This window comes from Siphateles boraxobius, unplaced genomic scaffold (assembly GCF_051911475.1).
Source record: "Siphateles boraxobius isolate OS27281-9 unplaced genomic scaffold, OSU_SipBor_1 2, whole genome shotgun sequence".
In the NCBI taxonomy this organism is placed as follows: Eukaryota; Metazoa; Chordata; class Actinopteri; order Cypriniformes; family Leuciscidae; genus Siphateles; species Siphateles boraxobius.
This window is the reverse complement of record NW_027508810.1, coordinates 18145171-18169017: the sequence shown is the minus strand read 5'-3', so window position 1 is coordinate 18169017 and position 23847 is coordinate 18145171. Positions and strand designations below refer to the sequence as shown.

Sequence of the window (23847 nt, the reverse complement as noted above, 5' to 3'; positions counted from 1 at the left end):
TTATAAGAGACATTATTTTCAAAACACATCACAGCTGATGTTACTTTAAAAGAGAATGGAAAACTGAGCAGAAAGGTTTGATTCCGGTTAATTCTCATCCATCTTTATTGTTTATGCTAGAACATGAGTGCGTTTAAAAACATGAGCTGGAAAATCTTTGTCAGCCAGTGGATATTTCATTGTAATTACTGAATAACAAAGATGTGCAGTAACCAATTTCCATCTCACTATTACACTGCTTTTACCATGTCAATATATTCAAATACAATTAATAAATAATACTGTTGAAATCCTTCTTACAGGTAACAGCAGGTATTTTCACTCAGATGAATTATGTGAAATACTCTATTTCGTTTTAAGAAGTGTTGGTTGCATGCTCGACAAAAGAAAGATTTTAACTTGTATTAAATTATGAAGCTCTGAAAATTATGAAATGGGATTTCAGTCAAATACATTTGCCTCTGGAATCAAAATTTAGTATCCAAAAAAAAAAAAAAAAAAAACATTTAGTCCAAAAATGTACAGTTTCAGTTATTAATTCTAAACCACATCTGATTTTTATTCCAATAAATGAGCAAGTAAAAAGATAATGTTAAGTTATTTTCTGCCTTTTTTTTTCGTCCAGAGGGGGAATATGGCGACGGTGACTTAATGGAGAAAAACATTTTTTTTAAAAAGTTGTTTTAATGTGTTATATACACATCTGAATTACCAAAATAACAATATAAGTTTTAATACATGTTAATTCTATAATCTACACAGATCTAGAGATTTGTTTTGCCTACGTCTCACTGTAGACTGTTCGTTTGAGTGATTATGCCTATAGCTATAATGGTGACCTACGAATTTGGACATCTTTTCATATTTTTATTTTATCCAATAAAGAAACAAAGGCAGGTGTGAGTCTCTAGTGGCTGGGTACTGAATGTTACGTTACTGAATGTTACGTTACTGAATGTGATCTATAAACCTCAGTCTTTGCTTACTGGGAAATCCCTTGTTTGAAAAAGTAGTCAATTAACACAGCTCTGACACGAATAGCACAGTGGCTGCCGGAGGCATAATCAGAGGGCTAATGGGTAAAGACAGCACCCAGTGTGCTATTTCATTCATTATACATACTCTGAGAATTTTCATTTCAATTTCCCTACGTCTACTGCGATCCTACGCCCCCACTTGTAAAGTGAAAGACACGCTACCCAGGAAACGGTCGGTTGCTGAATCGTTGATGATGCCCTTGCCGTTTAGTTTGCATTGAACATGTAGTTGGGTCTCGGACTGGACTCCAGAAAAGCGCACAGCCACCAGTGGGGAAGAGTAGTTTACCTGTTTGTAGAAATGGTGAAAAATACTATGAAATGCTATTGAATTTTTAGGGATTCTGAGATGTGAAATAGCCATAGGATCACTTACATGTCTCAGTTTCCCATAATAGGGATAGTACCGCAAGTTGAAGACGTTGTTTGGAAAGAACTCGACATCTCCGAGAACTTCTGTTGACCCTTTCTGGAAAATCATTGGAGAAGAACCAAAATTGTCACTGTTTAATGACAAACTGCAAAGAAATTGGGTTATGTAATATATTAAATAGTTATTGTATAAATTCTTATACAGTATAAATGGATTAATAATTATTACTATTCATTATTATAGGCCTACTAGTAATTAATTATTACCTTTACTCCACATGTAACGTTTACTGGAGTGCCTTGACCAGGCAGATACCCGAGAATCTGTCAGAAAACAGTCAAGCGTTTTACATACCACTTAACTAGCTATTGAGACTGGACTGATTACATTATAAACTGCAGGATGTGCTCATTTAGTCATCGCTTATATTAACCACAAGATGGCACTAGAGCTTCAGAGCTGTATTTATTCCGTATTTGGGGGGGCTTTGTTCTGCCACCAAAATAATTTTTGTATAGTATGTTCCACCACACGATTATAATCTCACCCGATTCATTTTAACGATGATGCAGGGTTTTCCCTTAGAGTATCCGAAATCTTTGTCATGCGTGCCGGAGCATTCGCCCAGCATGGACCTCTTAAACTGACATGCCTTGCGCTCGGCACTCTCCTCTAAGTCGTCCTGCATGAAATACGTATTTCCTTCACATGGAATGTTCCGCCTCTCCTGCACTTTATCATCATAGGCTGGATATGGCCATGGCGGGAAACCATAATAAAAGACATGGAAGAGAAAAATAGAGAGAGAGAGAGAGAGAGAGAACATAAATTAACCAAACAATGGCTGAGGCCCAGCCTGGCCTCTACAACTTACAGGCTAGCACAAAAAGTGGGGCCCTGGCAGAACTGAACAGTTACACTGAGTGAATAAAAGGGTTTCCCCTCCTTGTCAGTATTTCTATAGACAGCAGGACTTGTTAAACAGTGTGCTGGGACGATTTGAATCTGTGCCCGCTGAACAGAAAACGTAACTTCCCTGTTAAATTAGTGGTTCAGCTAGTTCTCTCATGCAGGACTTACGTTTCAAATGGGCTTCCAGTGCTTTCGCATACTTCTTCCATGATTTTTGGTCAGAGGCGTTGAAAGCAATGTCAAACCCATGAGCAACATGTTCTACATGAGGTGACATTGTCAAACCTGCCAGGAGACAGAGAAGATTGTATTAGAATTTTATTTATGTACTTATATAATAATACAGTTTAGAATAATAAAATAATGATTGAATAATGATTTTTATTTTAAATCTAAAAAATAAAATATTATTAATCTCCAAGCAAGTGCAATTTTAAATAATCCATCCATCCGTCTAACATTACTTTTGTCATTAATTGTAATAATCCAGTGAGATTTTTGTATGCACTAAATCCAGAAGAACTGCAGCAACATCTCCAAGACCCTTCAAGAAACCGACCTGCAAAGCTACCTGAAAAACTATGTTCAAGTGTACCTGGACAAAAGCTGTTTTAAACGCAAAGGGTGGTCACACAAAATATTTATTTGAAGTTAATTGATAAATAAAATCTATTTATGATATTATTTTTGAAAGCATTGTCAATTTACAGCAAGTGCCTAAAACTTTTCACAGTACTGTAGCTTTGACTTCAAGCGTTTTGGAGACATTTCTGCAGTTCTTCAGGATTTAGTCTGTCTCAGTTTTCTCATGTAATCATAGACGGACTCATGATGGTCAGATCCAATCTCCGTGTGGATCATACCGGCTGTTGTCAGACTCCTTGTGCATACAGAAATCTCACTGGATTATTACAATTAATGACAAAAGTAATGTTTGGACATGTAAACTGATATTTCCTTCTGATATACAGCAAAATTTATAAATAACAGGCTTAAAACTATTTTTTGGGTGAAAATATTAACGTGCCTAGGACTTTTTTATTGCACAGTACATGCTTTTTGAAAGTTCAAAAAGTAAAATGCTGATTTTTCCAACCTGGTGGCATCACCCTGTCATTGTAGGTGGGAGAATATGGACTAATCGACCACATCAGGCAGCACATGCAACCAGCAAACATGGCCGCGAGGAAAATGTATAATGCTGAGTAGAAGAGCAGAATAAGGCCTGAAAAAAAGAAGAATAAAGCAAGATTTCATTGAGGAAACCCCTTGTATGTATTTATCAAAATAACTGATTCACATATCGAGGAATTGCATATATAGAATGTGAGATCAGGTTAACACATTTTGTCATAAAATAATTTCTTTTAATCAACTGAGCATTCAAATACGCTACACTTTTTAATTTGTTAGTAATTATTTTTCCATAACCTTTCCATTATAGAAGAGTTCAAGACGCTTAAGTCAATGAAACTTTGAGAGTTAAAAAAAGCGCAACCATTGTCCTTTAATTTTCAATTAAGACTCCATTAACAGCTGATCGAATGGAACAGGTCGTCAAACGGGACGCTTTTGCTGCGCAGGCAATTTTGCGGGGACTAGCTGCACCCCCCAGCTACAAAGGCCTTTCTGTTTGAGCCTAGTGAAAATTCTCCCAGCTGTCCTTTCACTCAGGAACACAGTGAACCTCCGGTTGCCATCATAGTGACGGTCTTTTGCAGCCATACAGAGCCACAGCCAGCTCCAAGGAGCCCGATCACCCCATTCTGGCATTGTGAGGCCTCTGCACTCTTCTTTCATGGGACACGCATCACAGCACTCCAGCAGCCCCTCCCCTGCTCCAAGGAAGACTACGGCTGTTTATTTAATCCACTTCAAGCACATTCCCCATCATATCATGCCCATCTAAAGCGTGGAGATGTTGCATTACATCCACTCTCAATACAAGGGCATTGGTGCATTGACATTTTCCTCCGCTATCCCCAGGATACTTTCATATTTCTGTTTAAAGTACTCGTCCCAATGGGAATTTGCTGTGTTGCTCAGCAACCGGACATTTAGCTGCAGCGATTGGCCGCTCTGTCATCGTCGGACTTCGTCAGGAAATGCTCACTGCCAAAAAAGTTCTGAGCTCGGACACACACAAAAAACACTACATGTTAAATTGCGCCGTAGATTTGAGAGCGTGTTGGAGGAGATCTGGAGGTCAAGGGGGCTTTGGGAAAGAGGGAGAGGAAAGCACGGTAGGGGTAAATGGAATGTGATCCCGGGCCAGCAAAGGGACTGTGACATTCGCTCTCCCACTGAGGACCATTCCCCAGGCAGTCTGTTTTTGTCAAGATGTCTCTAAGCTATTCTGTGCACCTAAGTAAACAGTAAGCTTGGACATGCACGCACACATGCACCCTCAGTGACAACGTGCACACACACACACACACACAAACTTTCTGTCTGAGCGAGCAGAAGCACAATTCATCCCCCCTTCATCCCCACAACTCATTCCCACTACAAATAACTCCACTAAACATGGAAAATAATGAGCAAAAACAATAAGCAATGGTCTCACTTGCCTTTGCTTCTACGGCCAGACAGAACTTCACTAATTGAAGACTTTGTTTACAGTCCAAGTACAATTTAGATGCACTCCCTCACCCACAGACAAATACCCTCTGTTTTGCCATTAAAACAGGTATCTCATTGTGTACATTCAAATACAATTTTGTCTCATTACTCACTCCAGCTCTTCCCCGAGCGGCCCATAAACTCCTTCGTTTCGGCGTTCCACAGGTAAGTCTTTAGGTCGTCGATTTTCTCATGCAGCGTCCTCTTGGGTTTTGGCTTGGGCTTCCATTTCTCAAAGTTAAGGTCATCCTGCTCCAGAGGCTGATGTTCTACCAATCCTTCCTGTTCCACTTCCATGGCCTCAGCTAGTTCGTGTTTATGAAGTGATCCTGCACGCTAAAGATAAGATGGAAAGTTGAAAAATAGTATTCACAAATAATTTTCTGAATCAGTTCCCTGCAACAAGCATTAAATGTAAAAACTCACTTTAATGTAGATAATATCTTCTGATGCTCTTAAAAAAGACCAGGAGACAAATGTTTATCTTCAAAACAGTTAAACGCAAGTGTAGGATCTCATTCAGTGTGAATGAAAGAAGTTTCAGAATCCCATTGATCTATGAGACGCAGAAGAGGACCCACACACTCGCTGACCCATGTTGGGAGATCTAACCTCTCACAGCTGCACAAGATCGGCAGGGTCACTCTTCAGCCAGATGTTACACACTCGTTCTCAATATCAAGACACACATAAAAATACACTTTAAAAACTGGTGAAAATACTTTCGCAGCATTTATTAATATAGGTTCATGTTAATTTCTACATTGAGAAAATGTTCAATATCATTGCAGTGCGAACGAACATGAAATAAAGATATTTAATATAATTGAATCAAACTGCCTACATTAGATTACAACAATAATAGTCCCTTTTTGAGAGTTCAGGTGTAAACAGCTCATTAAAGGGATAGTTCACCCAAAAATGAAAATTCTGTCATCATTTACTTACCTCAACTTCCATAGCATTTTTTTTTATGGAAGTCAATGGGCTCCATCAACTGTTTGGTTCCCGACATTCTTCAAAATATCTTCTTTTATGTTCATCAGATGAAATAAATTCATACAGGTTTGGAACAACTTGAGGGTGAGTAAATGATGACAGAATTTAAAAAGAAAAATTGGTTAGCTATCCCTTTAAGGTACCAAATGCCACTACAATATATCAAATACTAATAGTATAGGCTACTAATGATGAATGATTGCCAGTGTAAATTTACCTAAATAATGATGAACAGGTGAAACGCTTTTGGTGACACTCGACGGTCACTTTCTGTAGCAAAAATGAATTAAAAAAATGATACAAAAGAAAATGACCTACAAAACCGCGTTATATAGGTTCTATAATGTTTACTACTTTCTATTGTAGGTTATATAGCTCTAAATCCAGCAAGATATGGTCATTGCAATGCCCTCATCCCTAATCAAAAGTAACCACATTACTCTGGTGCATTGTGGTTATGGTCACTTGCCAGTTTTGAAACTTTGTCTTCCAGGAGCAGGTCCTCCGCCCCTCCCGCGGTAGAGTCGCGCTCCATGATCTCTCACTGAAGAATAAAGGTACTTGTTAAACCAATCACATATACGAGCGGTCCAAGCGATTTACTGAGAGATTTCAGTCCACGAATTAAGTCCGCAGCCGTCAAAAGGAAGTCAAATAATTGCTCAATCTTATTTCTTCTTCTTCTTCTTTTTAAGTGAAGATAAGAGAATATTTCGTTGTCTTCAGGAAAGAAAAGGGGGGAAGGAAAACATTAATGCTCAAAGTGCCCCCCAAAATAATGTCTTGATGAAGGCACTGGTGTGATGTCTTCAAGTTCACTTTACGCTGGCTGAACAAACGTTAATTCTGGTCAAGAAATGGTCGTGAATTTCATTGAGTTTTCCCCTTACAACGGATGTCGGGTGTGGAGGAGCTTCTTGCTATGAGTCGAGCATCATAGTGAATGGAGTTGAGCTGGAGAGGGAAAGTAGGGGTGGGATACAAAGTGGAGTTTTTTTGGCAGAAGCTTCGTTTGGTGTTGTGTGGAATTCTGCACACGCACACCACATCTCATTGTCTACTGAAACAAGCTCCGCAAAGACTCACAGCTTTATAAGTTTCTGTTCTGATCTGCATTTGCCGTTGTCAATCACTAACTAAGTACTGCATCAGCAACTAGTCTACATTAGAACAGTGAGGTTTAGTATGCACTTCACTAAACAATCCCCATTGACTCGCTGGGTTGTTGAACTGGAGAAAGATTAGCTATTCGCGCGCATTAAGGAGACAAACGCAAAATTGTGAAATAAGGGTCCGCTTTGGTCTGTGTTGGCGTCAAAAGCGTAATAAATTCAGAAAGTTGTCGTCAAGCTTAATATTTGTATACAGATCACGTTGCGCTCCCTAAACCCGCTGATTTTTTTAAACCTCAAAAGAACTCGCGTCATGGAAAATTCGGTCTTGTCTGGTTCTTTCTGCTTCTTTGGTGGAGAGCAGGTCATTCAAAGAAAGACCATCAAGGACTGAAACGAGCAAATGCAATCATTTACTTTGTGACAAAACTAGGCTGGAAGAACAGAGATTAATAGGCTATATTAATGTCGCCGCGTTTTATTTCATTACAGAAACAAGCAGGCCCATAGTGCTTGCTTGCTTGTGTAAAAAATGAAGGGTGATCGAAGCATATTCTTTTCCATTCAATTCCATTAACTTAAATAGGCCTATGTATTTACGTTACTCGGGTAGCAACAAGTAGGCTAAATGATCTAGCACCATGAAACTGAAATCACTTAAATATGGCGCAACTCTGCATCATCTCAATAGACTATAATTTTATTCATGAGAGTGTGTGTGAGATACAATATGAACAATGGGTGAGTTATTTCTAAATAAGCCAGTTGCAGGCTTATATATATATATATATATATATATATATATATATATATATATTATAGTGATTATAGAAACTTATTCAGAACTTATTGTAAAATGTATTGTAAAACCCCTCAGAAACTTTCTTTTTTATTTTTAAACTTATTTGTGTTTCTTGACAAGACCAGTTGATGGAGCACTTTCATTAATTTGATATTGATTCAGGTTCAGGAGACATTCAAAATAGTCAACAAAGCTATATAGCTACACAAAATTATTATTATATAGATAGGCCTTTTGAATGTTCTTAAAGTATTTTCATGTAGCCTATTCTGTTAGCCTGCTTTTCTTTCCACGCTAAGTAGGCCTATTTGCAGACGTGGGCAGTAGCAAAGTACATTTACATGAGTAGGCTACTGTACTTAAGTACACTTTTTGAGTTTCTGTACTTTACTTGAGTAGGCTATTATTATTTTTTTGAAACTTTTTACTTTAACTTCACTACATTTTAAACACAAATAGTTGTAAGACAAACTTTTTACTCCACTACAATTCTGTTAAGGTCCTAGAAAGTCCGTCAGGGGATGAGTTTGGTTGCAGGGGTTGCATTTTGGGTGAAAATTAAAGCCTGGTTGACGTCAGATCCCGACGTCAGATTGACATCAACATCCAACGTTGGACAGACTTTTGGATTTTAGTTGGAAAATAAAGTCAGGTTGACGTCAGAACCCGACGTCAGATTTACGCCAGAACCCGACTTCAGTTTGACGCCAGAACCCGACTTCAGTTTGACGCCAGAACCCGACTTCAGTTTGACGTCAGAACCCGACTGATGTTGGTTTCTGACGTCAACCCGATTTTCATTTTCAACCACAATACAACGTCTGTCCAACGTTGGAGATTAATGTCAATCTAGTGTTGGATTCTGACATCAACCTGATTTTCATTTTCAACATTGGGTTTGGTCTTCTAAATGCGAATTTTGTCATTGTTTTGGAGCACACTAGCTTATATATAACAGTAAGGCTAAAATATTCATACCAAAAGCCAAAAATCTATGAATAGGGCATGCACTATTTGGGAACAGCCTTTTGGGTGACCAAAACCATTGTGGACGATATTGAGTGCACTTATTCAATCTCACATTCAATCCCACTACTGGAACTGTGTTCTAGAAATAAATTTGATATTGACATGAGTAGGCAGGCATAGAGTCAGAGGCATAAGGTAGCTACTGTAAGTAGGCTATTACATACAACAATGTAACAATAATAAAAGAATGCATTGACATTTACTTTTTACTTTTGATTCTTCAGTAGGGCTACTTTTAAAAACAAGTACTTCTATACTTTTACTTAAGTAAGAATCTGTCTTTACAACTTTTACTTGTAAAGGAGTATTGACCAGTATCTATACTTTCACTCAAGTAGCCTGGAAGTTGTGTACTTTGTCCACCTCTGCCTATTTGTTGAGATGGTTCTCACTGCGGAACATGAAATCCATGGGGAGGAGTCGGATCCAGATCCAACTCCTCCCACCTTACATACACCTAAACCTAGCCAACTCCGCCCTCTGATCCCTAAACACACCCCTAATCCCTAAACCCAACCCTAATCCTACCCATCTCCACCCCTTGGATCTTGATCCGACTCCTCCCCGTGGATCTCATGTACTGCATTGAGGTGCTACTGTATTTGTTTGTGTATTGTGGCAGGTAAAATAATTATTCTTCCACGAATTATTCTGTAAGAAGATAAATATATGTAGAATTATGTAGCGATTTCCTCTACACAGCAGCAACTTGTTCATGTAGCCTATATACATTTTGTCGTTCTTTTGGAGTTTTATGTTTTTAATGAATAACGAATACGACTGAATCTCGAGGTATCGAAGTCTTTAGGAAACGCCGATGAGTGAGCTATAAAAGCATTTAAAATGTGAACTATGGGATTTTCTGATAAGGCTGATTTTTTTTACAGTTTTATTATTATTGGTAAATAACATTTTATTCAAACATATGTAGGCTACATTAATGGTAGTATTGTGAGTGCAAATTATATTTACGTTCTAAAAGACTTTGTGAGTTTTTATTAGGTGAATCGTGGCTGCAGTAGCCTACATTTATAAGAAACATGAAATTATTACAAACAGAAATTCCCCCAACTTCACAGGGAACTTAAAAGCGTGTTATGAATGCCAGTGACCACGACATGGCGTAAAGAACCTCTGAATCTATTTTTTGAACCAGTTATCTGAAACGCCCTGTTCGAATTCAAAAGAACCGAATCAATATGAGTCGCTCTTCCAATCACTAGTGGTCCTGCCCTACTGAAACAGCGAGGGGTTACCTTGCGCATGCGCAGTGCTGTGCTCCGTGCGGCGTTCTGCTGAAGGGACGAGGGCAGCAGATTCAAGAACAACACACCCCGATGCTGATGAGAGAAGCGCTGCAAGAAAAGCGACGCATGGTGTCAGAGAATGCCACGGCAAGAAAATAGTTTCCAGTCTTTAACTCAGAGGGAAGGCATCATTGTCTCATTAGCTACGTTCTTGTTTTTGACTTGAAGTAATTACTCCAGCTAATGCTGCAGATCCTGACGTTACAATGCCAGCGGGGCTGAATGCGCAAGGCAGCGGTATACCTATCTCTGATGCGATGGGTAAGTACAAGGTCAATGGCATTCACTGCGTCTACAGACCATTATGGTCTCACGAAGCACAATCTACTCTTGTATTTTCGTTTAAATTTGATTAGCTACGTTTTTTCTTACTAGTAATTATTGGAACAGGCTTGCACCACAGATAAATAAGCGTCCCGTAACCTATTCCTACGTGTACGTGTCTCGGATGTCCTCAAAGAATGTCGATAGAACATTTATTGATAATCTTAATGAATACACAAATATATTTGGAATTTTATTTGCATGCGAACTAGTTAAAATGCCTTTTGCTTAGTGATAGAAAACCCTCATATTACTTCACATAGTACCTACATTTATCTGGGTTTCTGGGTGCCTTTGCAGCTGTAGATATAGACATACAAGAGGTCATATGCACTGATTGCTTTGCTTTGCATTACCCCACATCAAACGTGCCTAAAATAAGACAATGAGTAACAAAATGAGGAAGGGCATGTTGTGCTCTGGCATCTTCCAACTCCAATGTCTTTTTCAGGATCATTTAAGAGGAGGAAAAGAAAGTCCATCATAGTAACAGCAATGCTCCTAATTGTCTCCATACTCATCCTGGTCTTTGGTCTGGCCGCTACCACCAGGACACAAAACATCACTGTTGGTGGCTACTATCCAGGAGTCATTGTAAGTATGTTGCTAATCTTTATAGCTGTGAGCTGAACAGACTGCAAACAAATCCTATTTGTCTATAAATGGGTTTGTGATGTAAAGCACTGTGGGGCTCATGTTCAATTATTTTCCCACCATTATGGTGACCGTTGACCATTACCTCATTACTGTAAGGTTGTACTGAGTGAACTCATCCATTTATTATTCAACAGCAAGTATGATTATGTTCTATACTCTTGGAGAAACATGCAAGCTTAAATAATACTGCCAGAATGTTTGTACAAGTAACAGGTGTTTTCCTAGTATTCCACAGGGACTGACTGTTTTGAAATACTATATGCAAGTGACATGGCCAGATTGCACATTAGCTCTTAACTTGGCCATTGACCACACCATAAAATTAACTACTGCTTGGAGAAAGACAAAAGGCTTTGTGGAAATGGGAGATTGTATGTGGGAGCGTAATTGAGTGAGGTCATCTACCTTTAAAACTTTGAAATAGGTTCATATTTTACATAGACTTGCATCGTGACAGAGTTTCACCCTGTGATATTTTCAGCTCGGCTTCGGGTCCTTTCTGGGAATCATTGGTGCCCATTTGATAGAGAATAAGAGGCAGATGGTAAGGAGTCTTTCATTACACTGCTCATATTGGATTCTGTGCTTGTGCATTCCATCATCCAATTGACATTTTAACCAAATGCCCACAAAAACAGCTTGTTTTTAGTCATGTCATAATTGCAGAAAGGTCTCATGGTTTTGAGCTCGAATAGCAGGGCATGTTGCAGGCCTTGTGGTGAGATGCACCCAGAAATAGCTCAGTGTAAGGGGAGCGGGATGGATGTCCAGGCAGGAATGTTCGGAAGCCATTGCAGTGCAGAGGGAATAGGACGTGCCACAATCCAAATAAAGAATGCATGAGGATGGCATGGCTGGCCAGATCATAGACACACAGGAACAATTACTGCTGGGAGGGTGTGGGATAAACACTCTATCCTTGGAAGTGATTAGAGAATAATGTGGTCCCTAAGTATGAGAATTTGAAAACCTGAGGAAAAAAAAACTGAAAATAAACAATCTTTAGTTTTTGAACATGTTTCTGTACTATTTCTAGGTCACTAATCAAATAAGCAAATTTGTAGAATTGAGCATGTCAAATCATTCTACAGACGGTCAGATGTTCTTGTTTTCTTTAAAGCACAAGATGCTCTTTGGATCATTTTCAAATCATGCTGTGGAACATGATATGATCATCAGGTTTTACCCAGGCTTGTGGAGTTCATGCTGCTGTCATTAAAGCAAAAGGGAGACAACCCAAATACTAAGACATGAAATGTATGATCATTTCAACTTTTCACTCATATTGTTACAAGGATAACGTAAATTGTAGGCCTATCATTTGAAAATAAATAATCTCTTGTCACCAAGTCTCATGCTCACCAAAGCTGAATTTATTTGATCAAAAATAAAGTAAAAATTGTGCAACATTATTACAATTTAAAATAACTGTTTTCTATTTAATCCAACTTTAAAATGTAATCTATTCTTGTGATGGCAAAGCTGAATTTTCAGCATCATTACCAGTCTTCAGTGTCACATGATCCTTCAGAAATCATTCTAATATGCCTATTTGATATATTATTGAAATGATTTGATTTGAATATTTGAAAACAATTGTGTCGCTTAATATTATTGTTTAAATAGTGATACAATTTTCTCAGGATTATTTGATTAATAGAAAGTTCAAAAGTATTCATTTGGAAAAGTTTCTTTCTTGGAGAGAATTCATTATTTTAAGATGGATTGATTTATTTTTTATTATATCAAGAATAACACTTAAAATGGCGTTATTTATTGATCAGATATGGGCTGCGTTTCCCGATAACGTTGTCTCTTAGCGCGCTACGAAGACTCTAAATGTATAACTTAACTTATAGCTACCATTTCTAGACGTGTTCCCCGAACCATACCTTAGGAATTTGCTTAATTAAGATAAACCTTTTTATGTGCGACGTTACCAGGTGCTGTCCGTTGCGATGGTGCTGAATTTGTTGATTTCGATTGCTCGAGAATCAATTATTCTCTTGTGCTGGGGCTGCTTCACTGCGTTATGTGAGAAAGCGGTGTTCTTTATAAAAGAAGCACTTCAGAAATCGTTGAAATTGCATTTATTAGGACTCATGAGATATTATAAAAAAATAATCCAAACTATAATAGCCTACATAACCTACATATTTTAAAATGGTATCATTGCTGCCACAATAACGGCCCATTTCAAATGTTTACGTAGGCCTACTTTCATCTCTTCCCCATTTTTGTTTGCTGAGGTGGAGCTGTGATGAAATATTGTTCTTGTAAATACTTTCCATCATTTCAGTAATAAAAGTGTACATACGTACGGTGCTCGACAGTGATCAAAAAGGATTTAAAAAGTGAAGTTTGAAATTATCTCTTCTTGTAAACTTAGAGATGTGGATTCGGACGGCAGTTAAAGCAGCACACGACATAATTTACGGTGTTTGTCAAAAAACAGTATAATTTGGCCGGGGATTTTTACGCGGATGGGAGAAAAACACTGACATTCTGGATTCGGACGGCAATAAAATCACTGACTAACCCCTGTAAATGTTAAAAATACCTTACGACCCTATGAGAAACAATTAGCGTCCGAATAGGGCTTAACTGGCAGTATGCGTTCACTGGCCTTTGAAATAGCTCCGCGGACTGCGCCGTCTTTCATTTAGCACAACTATTCGCTGTATCGCTGCCATAGTTTGACCAAACTCTCCACCACAATCATTCCCTTTAAATAGACTAAAATTAATAAAAAATAAAAAAAAACAATCTAACAACAATCAGTGTAATGGCAATTTTATTCTTTGCATGAAAACACTTGAATTAGCCTATAACACTGGGTACAACTTCAGAATTACTGTATATTCCTATAGACTGTCAACAGTGATAAGGTATAGCTAAGAGTGGTCCAGACCAACCTTAGGAACGTATAACTTACAGAAGGTATGCTTAACTAAGAACGTTTTGGGAAAACACATATTCATGATAAGGTACATCTTAAGGTATAACTTAAGAACGACATAGTTAAGAAGGTTTCGGGAAACGCAGCCCTGGGCAATTAAATGTGTATAGTTGTCCTGTATTATACAAAGCCTCAAGATAGACGCCTCTGCAAAGTGCTGTAGATTACAGGCAGAAAGGTGTGACTGGTATCTAAATGGTTGATTGTGAAAAGGCAGAGAAAAACAGTGAAGTTAAGTGGCACTAAGGAAAAATCCAAGCAGACCCTCTCCTTGTCCCATAATACAAGATCTACAAAATCTTAGACAAACCACTTGTATGTATCTATCTAATATGTATCTACAGTATAAGGAAATCGTAGATAATAGTGCCCATGTGTGAATGCAGATGCATTGAGCTACTACAGCAGGTGAATAGGTTGACATTGCTGTTCTGCTTACAGCTGGTGGCCTCCATTGTCTTCATCAGCTTTGGTGTGGTGGCAGCCTTCTGTTGTGCTATAGTGGATGGCGTTTTTGCTGCAAGACATATAGTAAGTGCTTCCACACCATTTTATTGTAAAATGCATTTCTTCAGATAAACATTGCAGTGAAAGCTCTGTCATGGCATACTGATGTTGTTTCAAAGGACCTCAGACCTGTATATGCTGGCCGATGTGAATATTACTCCAGTGGGACTCCGTTTGATTTAGATGTGAGTCACCAACCTGAGAAAAGTGCTGTCACCAACTTACAAGCATCTGAATGAAGGTTATGTACTAGTATAGTGGGAGCCCATTTAGAAAACATATCTGTCTTGCAGGTCCACTGTCAAACTGCATCTCGGGTCTCCTGTAACCTGCGTGTGAAGAGCAACACCTGCTACTGCTGCGACCTTTACAACTGTGGCAAGTATGTGTGTGTGAGCGAGTCCCATTTAAATACATCCCTCCTAGAATATTTTCTCCAAACAAGCGGATTTATTTAAAAACAACAACTATGCTTTGTTTTACCTTGGTTAAATTCTGGTTTATATTTGCTTGTATGGTGTGTGCTTCTATCCCTGAAATTCAGCTCTGTTCGAAAGAACATTTGTGTTTATTTTTGTTTCAGAGAGCATCCTCTTATGGGACTTCAGAATAAAGATGTTTTGAAAAAATTTAGGAAATCCTCCATGATTTGGAAGTAGGTCTTTCCACTTTTAGCCCCTCAATGACATTGACAGCCCATTATTTGTTGTTGGTAAAGTACTAAGTGTGGCTGCATACAGTCGCTGTACTTTATGTACACTTGACTGATGAAATGAAAGGAACGAAGATTCAGTGTTCTCTGGTTCCTGTTTCACAGGTGAGGAGAGACAGCAATACTTTAGGTTTACATGTAAAGAGTCTTTGATGACAGTGAGCTTAAAGAAGAAGATTGGATATATTTATCCATTTCATGCTCTTCTTAAGAGTGATGTGCACTGGTATGCAGATGGTTATGTTCTATTCTTTTGCATGAGTCACTGTTCGGTCATGCTTTACCTCTTTTGTTGCTCTGCCTCTCACCAATATTTGTCTTAATTATTTCATGAACGTCTTGTTAATATGTTTCTTCTCCTCACCATCTCAGTCGAGTGGAACTGCGAGGAGGGTACCATGAGTACACAGAGGTGCGGAGCTGCCAGGATGTTGTGCACCTTTACCACCTGCTGTGGTCTGCTACTATCCTCAACATCGTAGCTCTGTTTCTGGGCATCATCACCGCCGCAGTGCTGGGGGGCTTCAAGGATATGGTGAGATTGAAATGCAGTGCGAACAACTTATATACACTATTTTGTCAAAAGTATTGGAACACAAATCTTCATTAATATGGGTTTCCGTGGCTGAACAGCTGCATACAAGCCTTGCATCACCAAGTACAATGCCAAGCGTCAGATGGAGTGGTGTAAAGCATGCCACCACTGGACTGAGAAGTGGAAACATGTTCTGTGGAGTGACTAATCTCGCTTCTCCATTTGGCAGTTTGATGAGAGAGTTTGAGTTTGGTGGGTGCCAGGAGAAGGCTATCTACCTGACTGCATTGTGCCAACTGTAAAGATTGGTGGAGGAGAGATATTGGCTGTTTTTCAGGGGTTGGGCTAGGCTGCTGACTTCCACTGAAAGTTAATCTTATTGCTTCAGCATAGCAAGACTTTTTGCACAATGCTATGCTTCCAGCTTTGTGGGAAGGCTCTTGTCTACCCCAGCATGACTGTGCCCCAGTGCATAAAGCAAGGTCCATAAAGACATGTTTGGAGTTTGGTGTGGAATAACTTGACTGGGCTGCACAGAGCCCTGACCTCAACCCCATCCAACACCTTTGGGATGAACTGGAACGGAGATTGCGAGCTAGGCCTTCACGTCCAACATCAGTACCTTACCTCACAAACGCTCTACTGGATGAATAAGCAAACATTTCCTACAGAAACACTCGAAAATCTTGTGGAAAGCCTTCCCAGTAGAGTGAAAGCTGTTAAAGCTGCAAAGGAGGATCAACTCCATATTAATGTCTATGTATTTAGAATGCAATGTCTTTAAAGTCCCTGTTGGTGTAATGGTCAGGTGTCCCAATACTTTTGTCCATATATTATATCATTTTGAATGATTTCTGAGAAGCTGTGACATTCATTGAGCCTCTGTTTTTTGAAGATGCCAACAACAGCACCAGATTCCTGTGAGCCAGAACCTCTCCCTATTCCTCCACCCCGAGAGACTCCTGGCCCTACCACCTCCAACAACTCTTTTTACAACAGTGCCCCCTGCTTACCTCCATACACTGCCTATGACCTTCAGGTAATCGTTTTCACTTTGAACTGGCAGCGTGTTTCATGCTTTAGTGCGCATATATATATATAAAATTTTATTTATTATGCCTGTCAGTTATCAAGTCTACTTAGTGAACTTAGTGCAATTAATTATTTTCAAAAATGAAAAAAAATTCATATTTTACTCACCCTCATGTCGTTCCAAACCCATAAGACTTTTGTTCATCTTCGGAACACATAGATGTTTTTGATGAAATCTGAGGGCTTTCTCCCTCCGCTGACAGCTACGAAACTACTAGTTTGATACTTCAAAAAGTTCATAAAGAGATCATAAAACTAATTCATATGAATTAAGCGGTTTAGTCCAAATTTTCTGAATAGGCTGGATCGTTTTTTACAGTTGACTGAGAGCCAAATATATTTTACTTGATATGTTTTGAGTCTGTATGCTAGATGAACATGTCATCTGCTAATATGTCTTTACAGGGTGCCAGCTTCTTTCCTGACTCTTCAGGTCTGTCTGATGATTCCCAGTCTGGAGCCAGTCACATATGGCCAAATATGATCCCACCTCGTTATTCTCCTCCTTATTACCCACCTGATGAGAAGCCGCCGCCATACAGCCCCTGAGGGACCAGTCAGAGGAAGACATTTTCCTGCCAAGAAAGAACTGGCATTGGGTATTTTTGGATATTGGTGTACCACCTCATTGAACAGTCATTGTTCTGAATGAACAACCTTTGCAGAAGAGGCTCGACTGAGCGGCAGGTTAAGTATAGAGAGTCTACAGCGTTAACCACAGGCATTCATCACCAAACAGCAAATGTAATATGCAACATTAAACCCATACAAGATTCGCTCAATTCAACAAACCTGATGTGTAAAATATTCATGTTATATAGCCTCAATCCAGGAGGACTATAACAACTAGCCTGACTATAAGATCAAGACTGTTCACAGATAAGCCTTAAAATGTGTGTCCGCTTCCGGTACAGCTACACCTGGTTCGCTGTCTCTTCCTCTTATAAGTAACCCTCTGTGGCTCTCCTACATGTGATTCCTCTGAGAAAGTCCATAATGTGAACTTCTCCCTTCCAAAGTGGCCCAAAGTGTATTGCCTCGCCTCTGCTCCCTCACTACGAGGATGAGTCTTGTATCTTATCTTGCAATTGATTTGCACTTTATTGTCTCCAGAATTTACTGTATTCACACAATGGTACTTAATTACTTGAGTTATTTGTAACTGTTTTGGGCAGCTAGATTGTAAAGAACATATTTTTAGGCTGAATCTTATTTTTTGTTCTGAGTGCTTCATTAGGATCAAAGATCTAACCTGTAATATGTGGTGTTTCTTTTGCAATACGTCAAGCACACAATCATGTCACAAATTCAAATAATCTTTCATGACAAAAATATCCTTTAATAAGCTATTACAAGAATGGGAGGACTTTCGAAACCTGTACTTCTCACATTCATCTGCCACTTTTGTGCTGCTGTCATTTCTGTCTAGAAATGACAGGACTTACCGAATGTAAAAAAGAAGTAACCATTGTATAAATGTACATGGATCTAAACTACAAAAAGTCTCTCCACATTGCAAATATGATATCAGTGTGTGTGTGCAATGCTGAACATGTTGTACATAAACCGAACAATCGAACCGCCTTCTCGTAATTGAGTCCTAAGACTTGTAGTGTTCTTCTTTTCATCCGTTTGTGTTCACTGTGAGTGTCAGTTCGATACATTGTACTTTATGTGTTTGATTTATATCAATAACTTTGTCCTTTACTGAAGTGAGTAGAGATATTACAACAAACTCAACTATTTTATGACTTCTTGGTTGATGTATTAGTGCAACTGCTGATTATTCTACAGCCACATGCTACAAAGTAAGATCTTTGCCTCAATTGTTCATGTTACATGGAAGAATTGTTTACCTTTGATGTTAAAATCTTAAAATGAAAGACTGATAGTTCTGCTGGAATATATTTTCTTTTTGCTTCTTATCACACATGCATTTCCAAATATATCCACCGGCATTTCACCATTGAATCCATTTTATCCCGCATCATGTGGAACCTGCACAGTACATATTATAATCATGAACTAGTGCTTTATGATCGTCGACATCTGATATAATAGAGAGGCAGGAATGCTTATATCAGTGACTGGTGGTTATCATACTGGAAAATACTAATCAATTTCATGATGCTCTTATAAATAAAAGAAATACATGTGTATGTTCTTCAAAGTTTTATTTCATTCTATCACACTAAGACCTAATAATAAATAGTTTACAAAAGAGAAGAAACTGTTAAAATGAAGGCCTTTAGTAATATTATGTACAATACATGATTATGGTGTTAGAGCACTAGTTCTAACTAAAGGAATCTCATTGTATTCACAGATTCTTCTCACAGCCCACAAAGCTAAATAATTATAAATCTATGCTGAAAAAATACTTGTAAAAAGGGTATATATGTATATAAAAAATATTCAACTGAAAAAGAGAGGTCCTTTGTATTACCAACATTACCCTTTATACCCTGGACATTTCAGTATCTTGTTTCTCTAGACATGCCCGGACAAGGGATGAATATTTCTCTTCAGGTCCCAATGTTCATAATGTAATATAAATAAACAACCTCAAAACATAATTAATGGACAGGTGACATAAACATTTTATATATTTACTACATCCTTCTTAAAAACCGCTGACAATCAACAAAAACTATAAATACAAACATTCAAACCATTTCTTACTGAAGGACCAGAACCTGCCATTAACACTGATCTATCTAATACCAAACAATTATATAAAAACTACAATGATAAGCCGACAAGAAAATTCAAACAATGTTAGCGTGTAATGTCTCTTTCAAATGAAACCGAAAAAGAAAATAATAATTTGATACACTTTATTTTAAGGTGACGAAGTTACATTGTACTAAATTGTACTTACTCAAATAAGTACTGAGTAATATTAGGGTTAGGGCTTGGTTTAGGGTTAGTTACTTGTAATTATGCATAAATACTGTTATTACTATAGTAAGTACATGTAGTAACATCTAACTAGGTCACCTTAAAATAAAGTGTTACCGATTAATTTAGTGTTACATTTGATTTTGGAATTATGATTTATGTAACACTCCCAAAAAAGCATTTACACATTAAAGTTACATAACAGTGAGAAAAATAATAAGTGTAAATAAATTGCAACAGTCTGTACTTGAACCCTACTAATTACATCCAACATGGTTGTTCTGTTCAGAACATAAAAGGGAACAGGTCAGCGCTACACAGATTTAATGCTGTACATAAAATATGTATTATCTACTTTGTCATATCTGACGAAGAATTATTACGATTCAATAATGGACAGTGAAACTGAACTGTAATCCAGTGCTAAGTAACAAATTATTCTAAATTTTCAGTTGATGGATACTGGAGCTGAGTTTCCAGAAAACCAAGATCACCAGCACCTCAAATCTAAACACGAACAAATGAACAAGGCACCTAAGCCAGAGGAGTGAACAAGCATGCTCAGTAGGTCTCTGGTATAACAAACTCAAATTCGTTTGTTTCTGCATTTATTTGGTCCACAGGCCGTGGTCCTGGTCGAACGTGAGCCATTGGCCTGTTTTGTGCTTCGGAATCAAAGATGTCATCCCAGCTCAGTGCTTTGCTTTGGCTAGATGGAAGTGGCTGGTTGGTAAACTGCTCTTTGTCGGGGTTTACATGTTGGACAATCCCATCTTCATTGATCACCGGAATCCCCCCCGACTCCTCGGACACAAAGGAATATGGTTTGAACTGCAACGTTTTACAAGGCAGCAGACGATACAAGTTGTTGCAAGAGTCATCTTTCTCTTTCCTTCCTGAAGGATCTTGGTTGTGCATTTGCTTGCAGTGGGTGGACAAAATCTGATAATTGAGAAACATTTCACTGCACAGTAAACACTGGTATCGTCTTTCACCTGTGTGCGTGATTTCATGTTTGGTTCTGTACTCGGCCAGGGCAAAAACCTTGCTGCAGTAATGGCACGGATACTTTCGTTCCCACGAGTGAGTGTTAAAGTGCCGCCTGAGGCTCGTCAGGCACACATAGGGACGCTTGCACACAATGCACACGTAAAAGGTCTTTCCATCCATGATAAGTTCATAGTGATCCTCCTGATCCAGCTTTGATTTTTTCTTTCTTTGAGGCGAGTTATTGGCCATGTCGGGAGAATCGTGTGGCATTTGCGATTTCCTACCGGGAGCCACTCCCTCCCCGGCATCCTCTTTTACTGGAACGATGTCGTAGGTGTTTTCACCAATGTTGGCATATACTTTACAACCTGGCGATAGCGAATCGATTTCCGAGGCTTTGTCTAACGTTATCGTCTTTTTTGCCGACACTGCTGGGACCATGTTTATTGCAGGTTTTGGTCCATTATTGGTGCTATATGTGGGCCTTACATCCGACAGTCTGATTTTTCCGGGATGATCGGGCGATAGCTCTAGAAGGACCTTTTTCTTTTGGACACCAAGTATTTCGTTGTTGTCCAGAGGCAGCGAGGTGCTATGTGCGTCTGAAGAGAGGCTGTTCACGCAAGATGGGGTTGTGGGCTCACTGTGTGAGCTCGTTTTTACTGGTGAAGTGAGAATACTTCTACTGGTTTCTGGGTTCGAGAGGAGGACAACATCTGGTTCGGGCTCAAGGTTATTTTGAAGAGATGTATTTCTTTCTGAAGGAAGCTTGTCATTACCAACTTGGGCTGTTGAATCTTTATAGGCAATTCCTTCCTCGTTTGTGGCATTTTGTTTTTTAGCCTCTGGTCCTCCTTCGGTGTTAATAACATCAGATATCTTGGACTTTTGAGATTGCGGGGCCTCTGTTTTTGAGACAAAAAGAACATCATCATCCGAGTCTATTTCCTTTTCTGCATTACCACCTGCCATGTTGAACTCTTCAGCAGACAGTGAGAAAGTCTCAGTAATAATTGGCATATTCTCAGCTCCTGTCTCCTTTTTCTCAGAGGGATTGACACAGATGTTGTCACTTTCTTTAGACAGGCCGGGTAATCCCTTGACTTGTGCGAGAGGCGTTGCTAAATTGGCTATGAACGTCACGCCTAAAATTTTACCAGTGCTGATGAGATCCTCCAGTCTGTCAGATCGAACCCTATAGATTTTTGAAGTGTACATGTAGTTCAAAATCACATCGAATATGTCTGCCTTGATGAAGTTCAGCTCTAGAACTGTTCCAGCAACGTTGAGAAGTTGGCGGAAATAGGTACTCGAGGCAGACAGCACACATCTGTGTGCCTTGAACTTGCGGTCTTGCACGATTATGGTGATGTCACAGAATAAACCACTGTGTCGCTCATCATTGATGGACTTCAGTAGGGATGCTGGATACTGAGTGTCCGCTACAGATATTAGCTTTAGTTTCGACATGCCTGTGAGGAAAAGGGTATAATAAAATGTATTGTACTTTAACATTTTGAAAAGATTAGTATTAATAACAAATGAAATATATTATAAAACATCTTAAAATGTAATTAAATTAACTATGCAGAGCATTCTACATAGTGCTGTCAAGTATGCAAGACATATACTCTTAGACACATTTCAGCTGTCTGGCAATGGAAAAGAAATAATATTTTCATATATTTTTTTCTCTGACTGTTATGTCGTTATAAAAATAGTTTAAATGTTCGATAGAACTATATTTTGTTTCTAAATTCACGGCAGCAAAATATGGAAGCAGCAAAAGCACGAGAATCGAAGGCACGCTAGCTGGCTAATTGTACAACAAAAGACATGCATAAAGACATGCGGCTTGGAAAGTAATATGAAACTAATGCTGTTGACTAGTTTGACGTGATTAAACAAAAATATTGTTCCTGTGAGCCCACAGCTTTTTGATAATAGCACTCAAAACTGGTAGGACACCGGTGGGCAGCGGTCAGTGTGAAAACAAAAACAACTGGCTCAATGCAACCCTCCTTCCTGGTTTGGCGGCAGCGCGCGGCCTATCTGTATATATGATGCAGAACAACGCGTATGTGGCTAAAATAAGATTAATTAAAGTTTTAATCTCCCACAATCTCGGGATTAAATTCTCAAAATCATATACCTGCAAAGCGACCAGTTAAAATCCACGATTCCCTTTGCTGAGAAACAATAATGACAGAGTCGGTTGCCGTGGACAACACAACGGAGCTCGAGTTCCTTGTGTGAGATGAACGAGTCTCGCGCTATCGCCTCCACCAGCCGACAGGAGTCGCGCGCGACAGTCTACCACAACGTACGCGTGATGAATGATAATGGGACAAGGCAATAAGATTTTTTTTAAACTTCACTTGTATTTACACACGTAAAAATATACAAATGTACTGGTAGAGCAAATACATGATGCCAAAATATAGAGAAGATAGATTAAAAATATATGCAAAATATGGATTTTCTTTCCGTATTTGAAAAGGTTTCCATATAATTTTTCAGGTTAGTGTAATACAAGAGTTTTTTACTAGTCTCATTTTGTAAATAAAATAACCAAGTATATTTATATTGTCGGTTTTGAGTCTGTAGAAAGGTACTATATAAAATAATCATATTATTATTATTATTATTGTTATTATTATTATTATTATTATTATTATTATTATTATTATTATTATTATTATCATTATATTAATACTATTTTTTATAATAATAATTTTAATAACTGAAAGTTACAACGTGCTTTTTTGACAATAAAGTAGAGCATACATTAGGCAATTACATAGTGTATAAACGTTTTATTACAGTATTAACAATCTCAGTGTTGTTGCCGGTCATTGGCGGTTCTAGAGGATGGCCAGGGGGGCCCGTGCCCCTGTGACAACAAGCTTGGCCCCCCTTGTGGCCCCCCTAAATGTGGAGTGTGAAATAATTTTTACAAAACTGTTTTTTGCTATCT

General features: G+C 38.6%; 3 protein-coding genes across 9 annotated transcripts; 1 reads left to right on the top strand and 2 right to left on the bottom strand.

The window, feature by feature from the left end:
- Window positions 1-76: 76 nt before the first annotated feature.
- On the bottom strand, window positions 77-6899 carry atp1b4 (ATPase Na+/K+ transporting subunit beta 4). Of its 4 annotated transcripts, XM_077236312.1 has the most exons (10): window positions 6161-6409; window positions 5893-6020; window positions 5371-5615; window positions 5058-5280; window positions 3419-3547; window positions 2491-2607; window positions 1958-2157; window positions 1677-1733; window positions 1414-1506; window positions 77-1326 (listed from the first exon to the last, which is right to left on the bottom strand). In XM_077236312.1, exons 4-10 carry the CDS (start codon window positions 5239-5241, stop codon window positions 1165-1167), a joined length of 942 nt encoding a protein of 313 aa, XP_077092427.1. In that variant the 5' UTR covers window positions 5242-5280; window positions 5371-5615; window positions 5893-6020; window positions 6161-6409; the 3' UTR covers window positions 77-1164. The 4 variants fall into 4 exon arrangements, with proteins under 4 accessions (XP_077092427.1, XP_077092426.1, XP_077092425.1 ...); XM_077236311.1 differs by lacking the exon at window positions 5893-6020 and having other exon boundaries at window positions 6161-6867; XM_077236310.1 differs by lacking the exons at window positions 5371-5615; window positions 5893-6020; window positions 6161-6409 and adding an exon at window positions 6413-6899.
- Window positions 6900-10121: 3222 nt separating this feature from the next.
- tmem255a (transmembrane protein 255A) lies at window positions 10122-19143 on the top strand. Of its 4 annotated transcripts, XM_077236301.1 has the most exons (10): window positions 10162-10454; window positions 10969-11111; window positions 11656-11718; window positions 14575-14664; window positions 14760-14825; window positions 14934-15022; window positions 15224-15295; window positions 15725-15887; window positions 16783-16926; window positions 17385-19143. In XM_077236301.1, the coding sequence occupies exons 1-10, from the start codon at window positions 10400-10402 to the stop codon at window positions 17526-17528; spliced, it is 1029 nt and encodes a 342-aa protein (XP_077092416.1). In that variant the 5' UTR covers window positions 10162-10399; the 3' UTR covers window positions 17529-19143. The 4 variants fall into 4 exon arrangements, with proteins under 4 accessions (XP_077092417.1, XP_077092416.1, XP_077092418.1 ...); XM_077236302.1 differs by lacking the exon at window positions 11656-11718 and having other exon boundaries at window positions 10122-10454; XM_077236303.1 differs by lacking the exon at window positions 15224-15295.
- On the bottom strand, window positions 19139-23152 carry zbtb33 (zinc finger and BTB domain containing 33). Its single transcript, XM_077236300.1, has 2 exons — window positions 23023-23152; window positions 19139-22342 (listed from the first exon to the last, which is right to left on the bottom strand). Exon 2 carries the CDS (start codon window positions 22338-22340, stop codon window positions 20442-20444), a length of 1899 nt encoding a protein of 632 aa, XP_077092415.1. The 5' UTR covers window positions 22341-22342; window positions 23023-23152; the 3' UTR covers window positions 19139-20441.
- Between the last annotated feature and the right edge of the window lie 695 nt (window positions 23153-23847).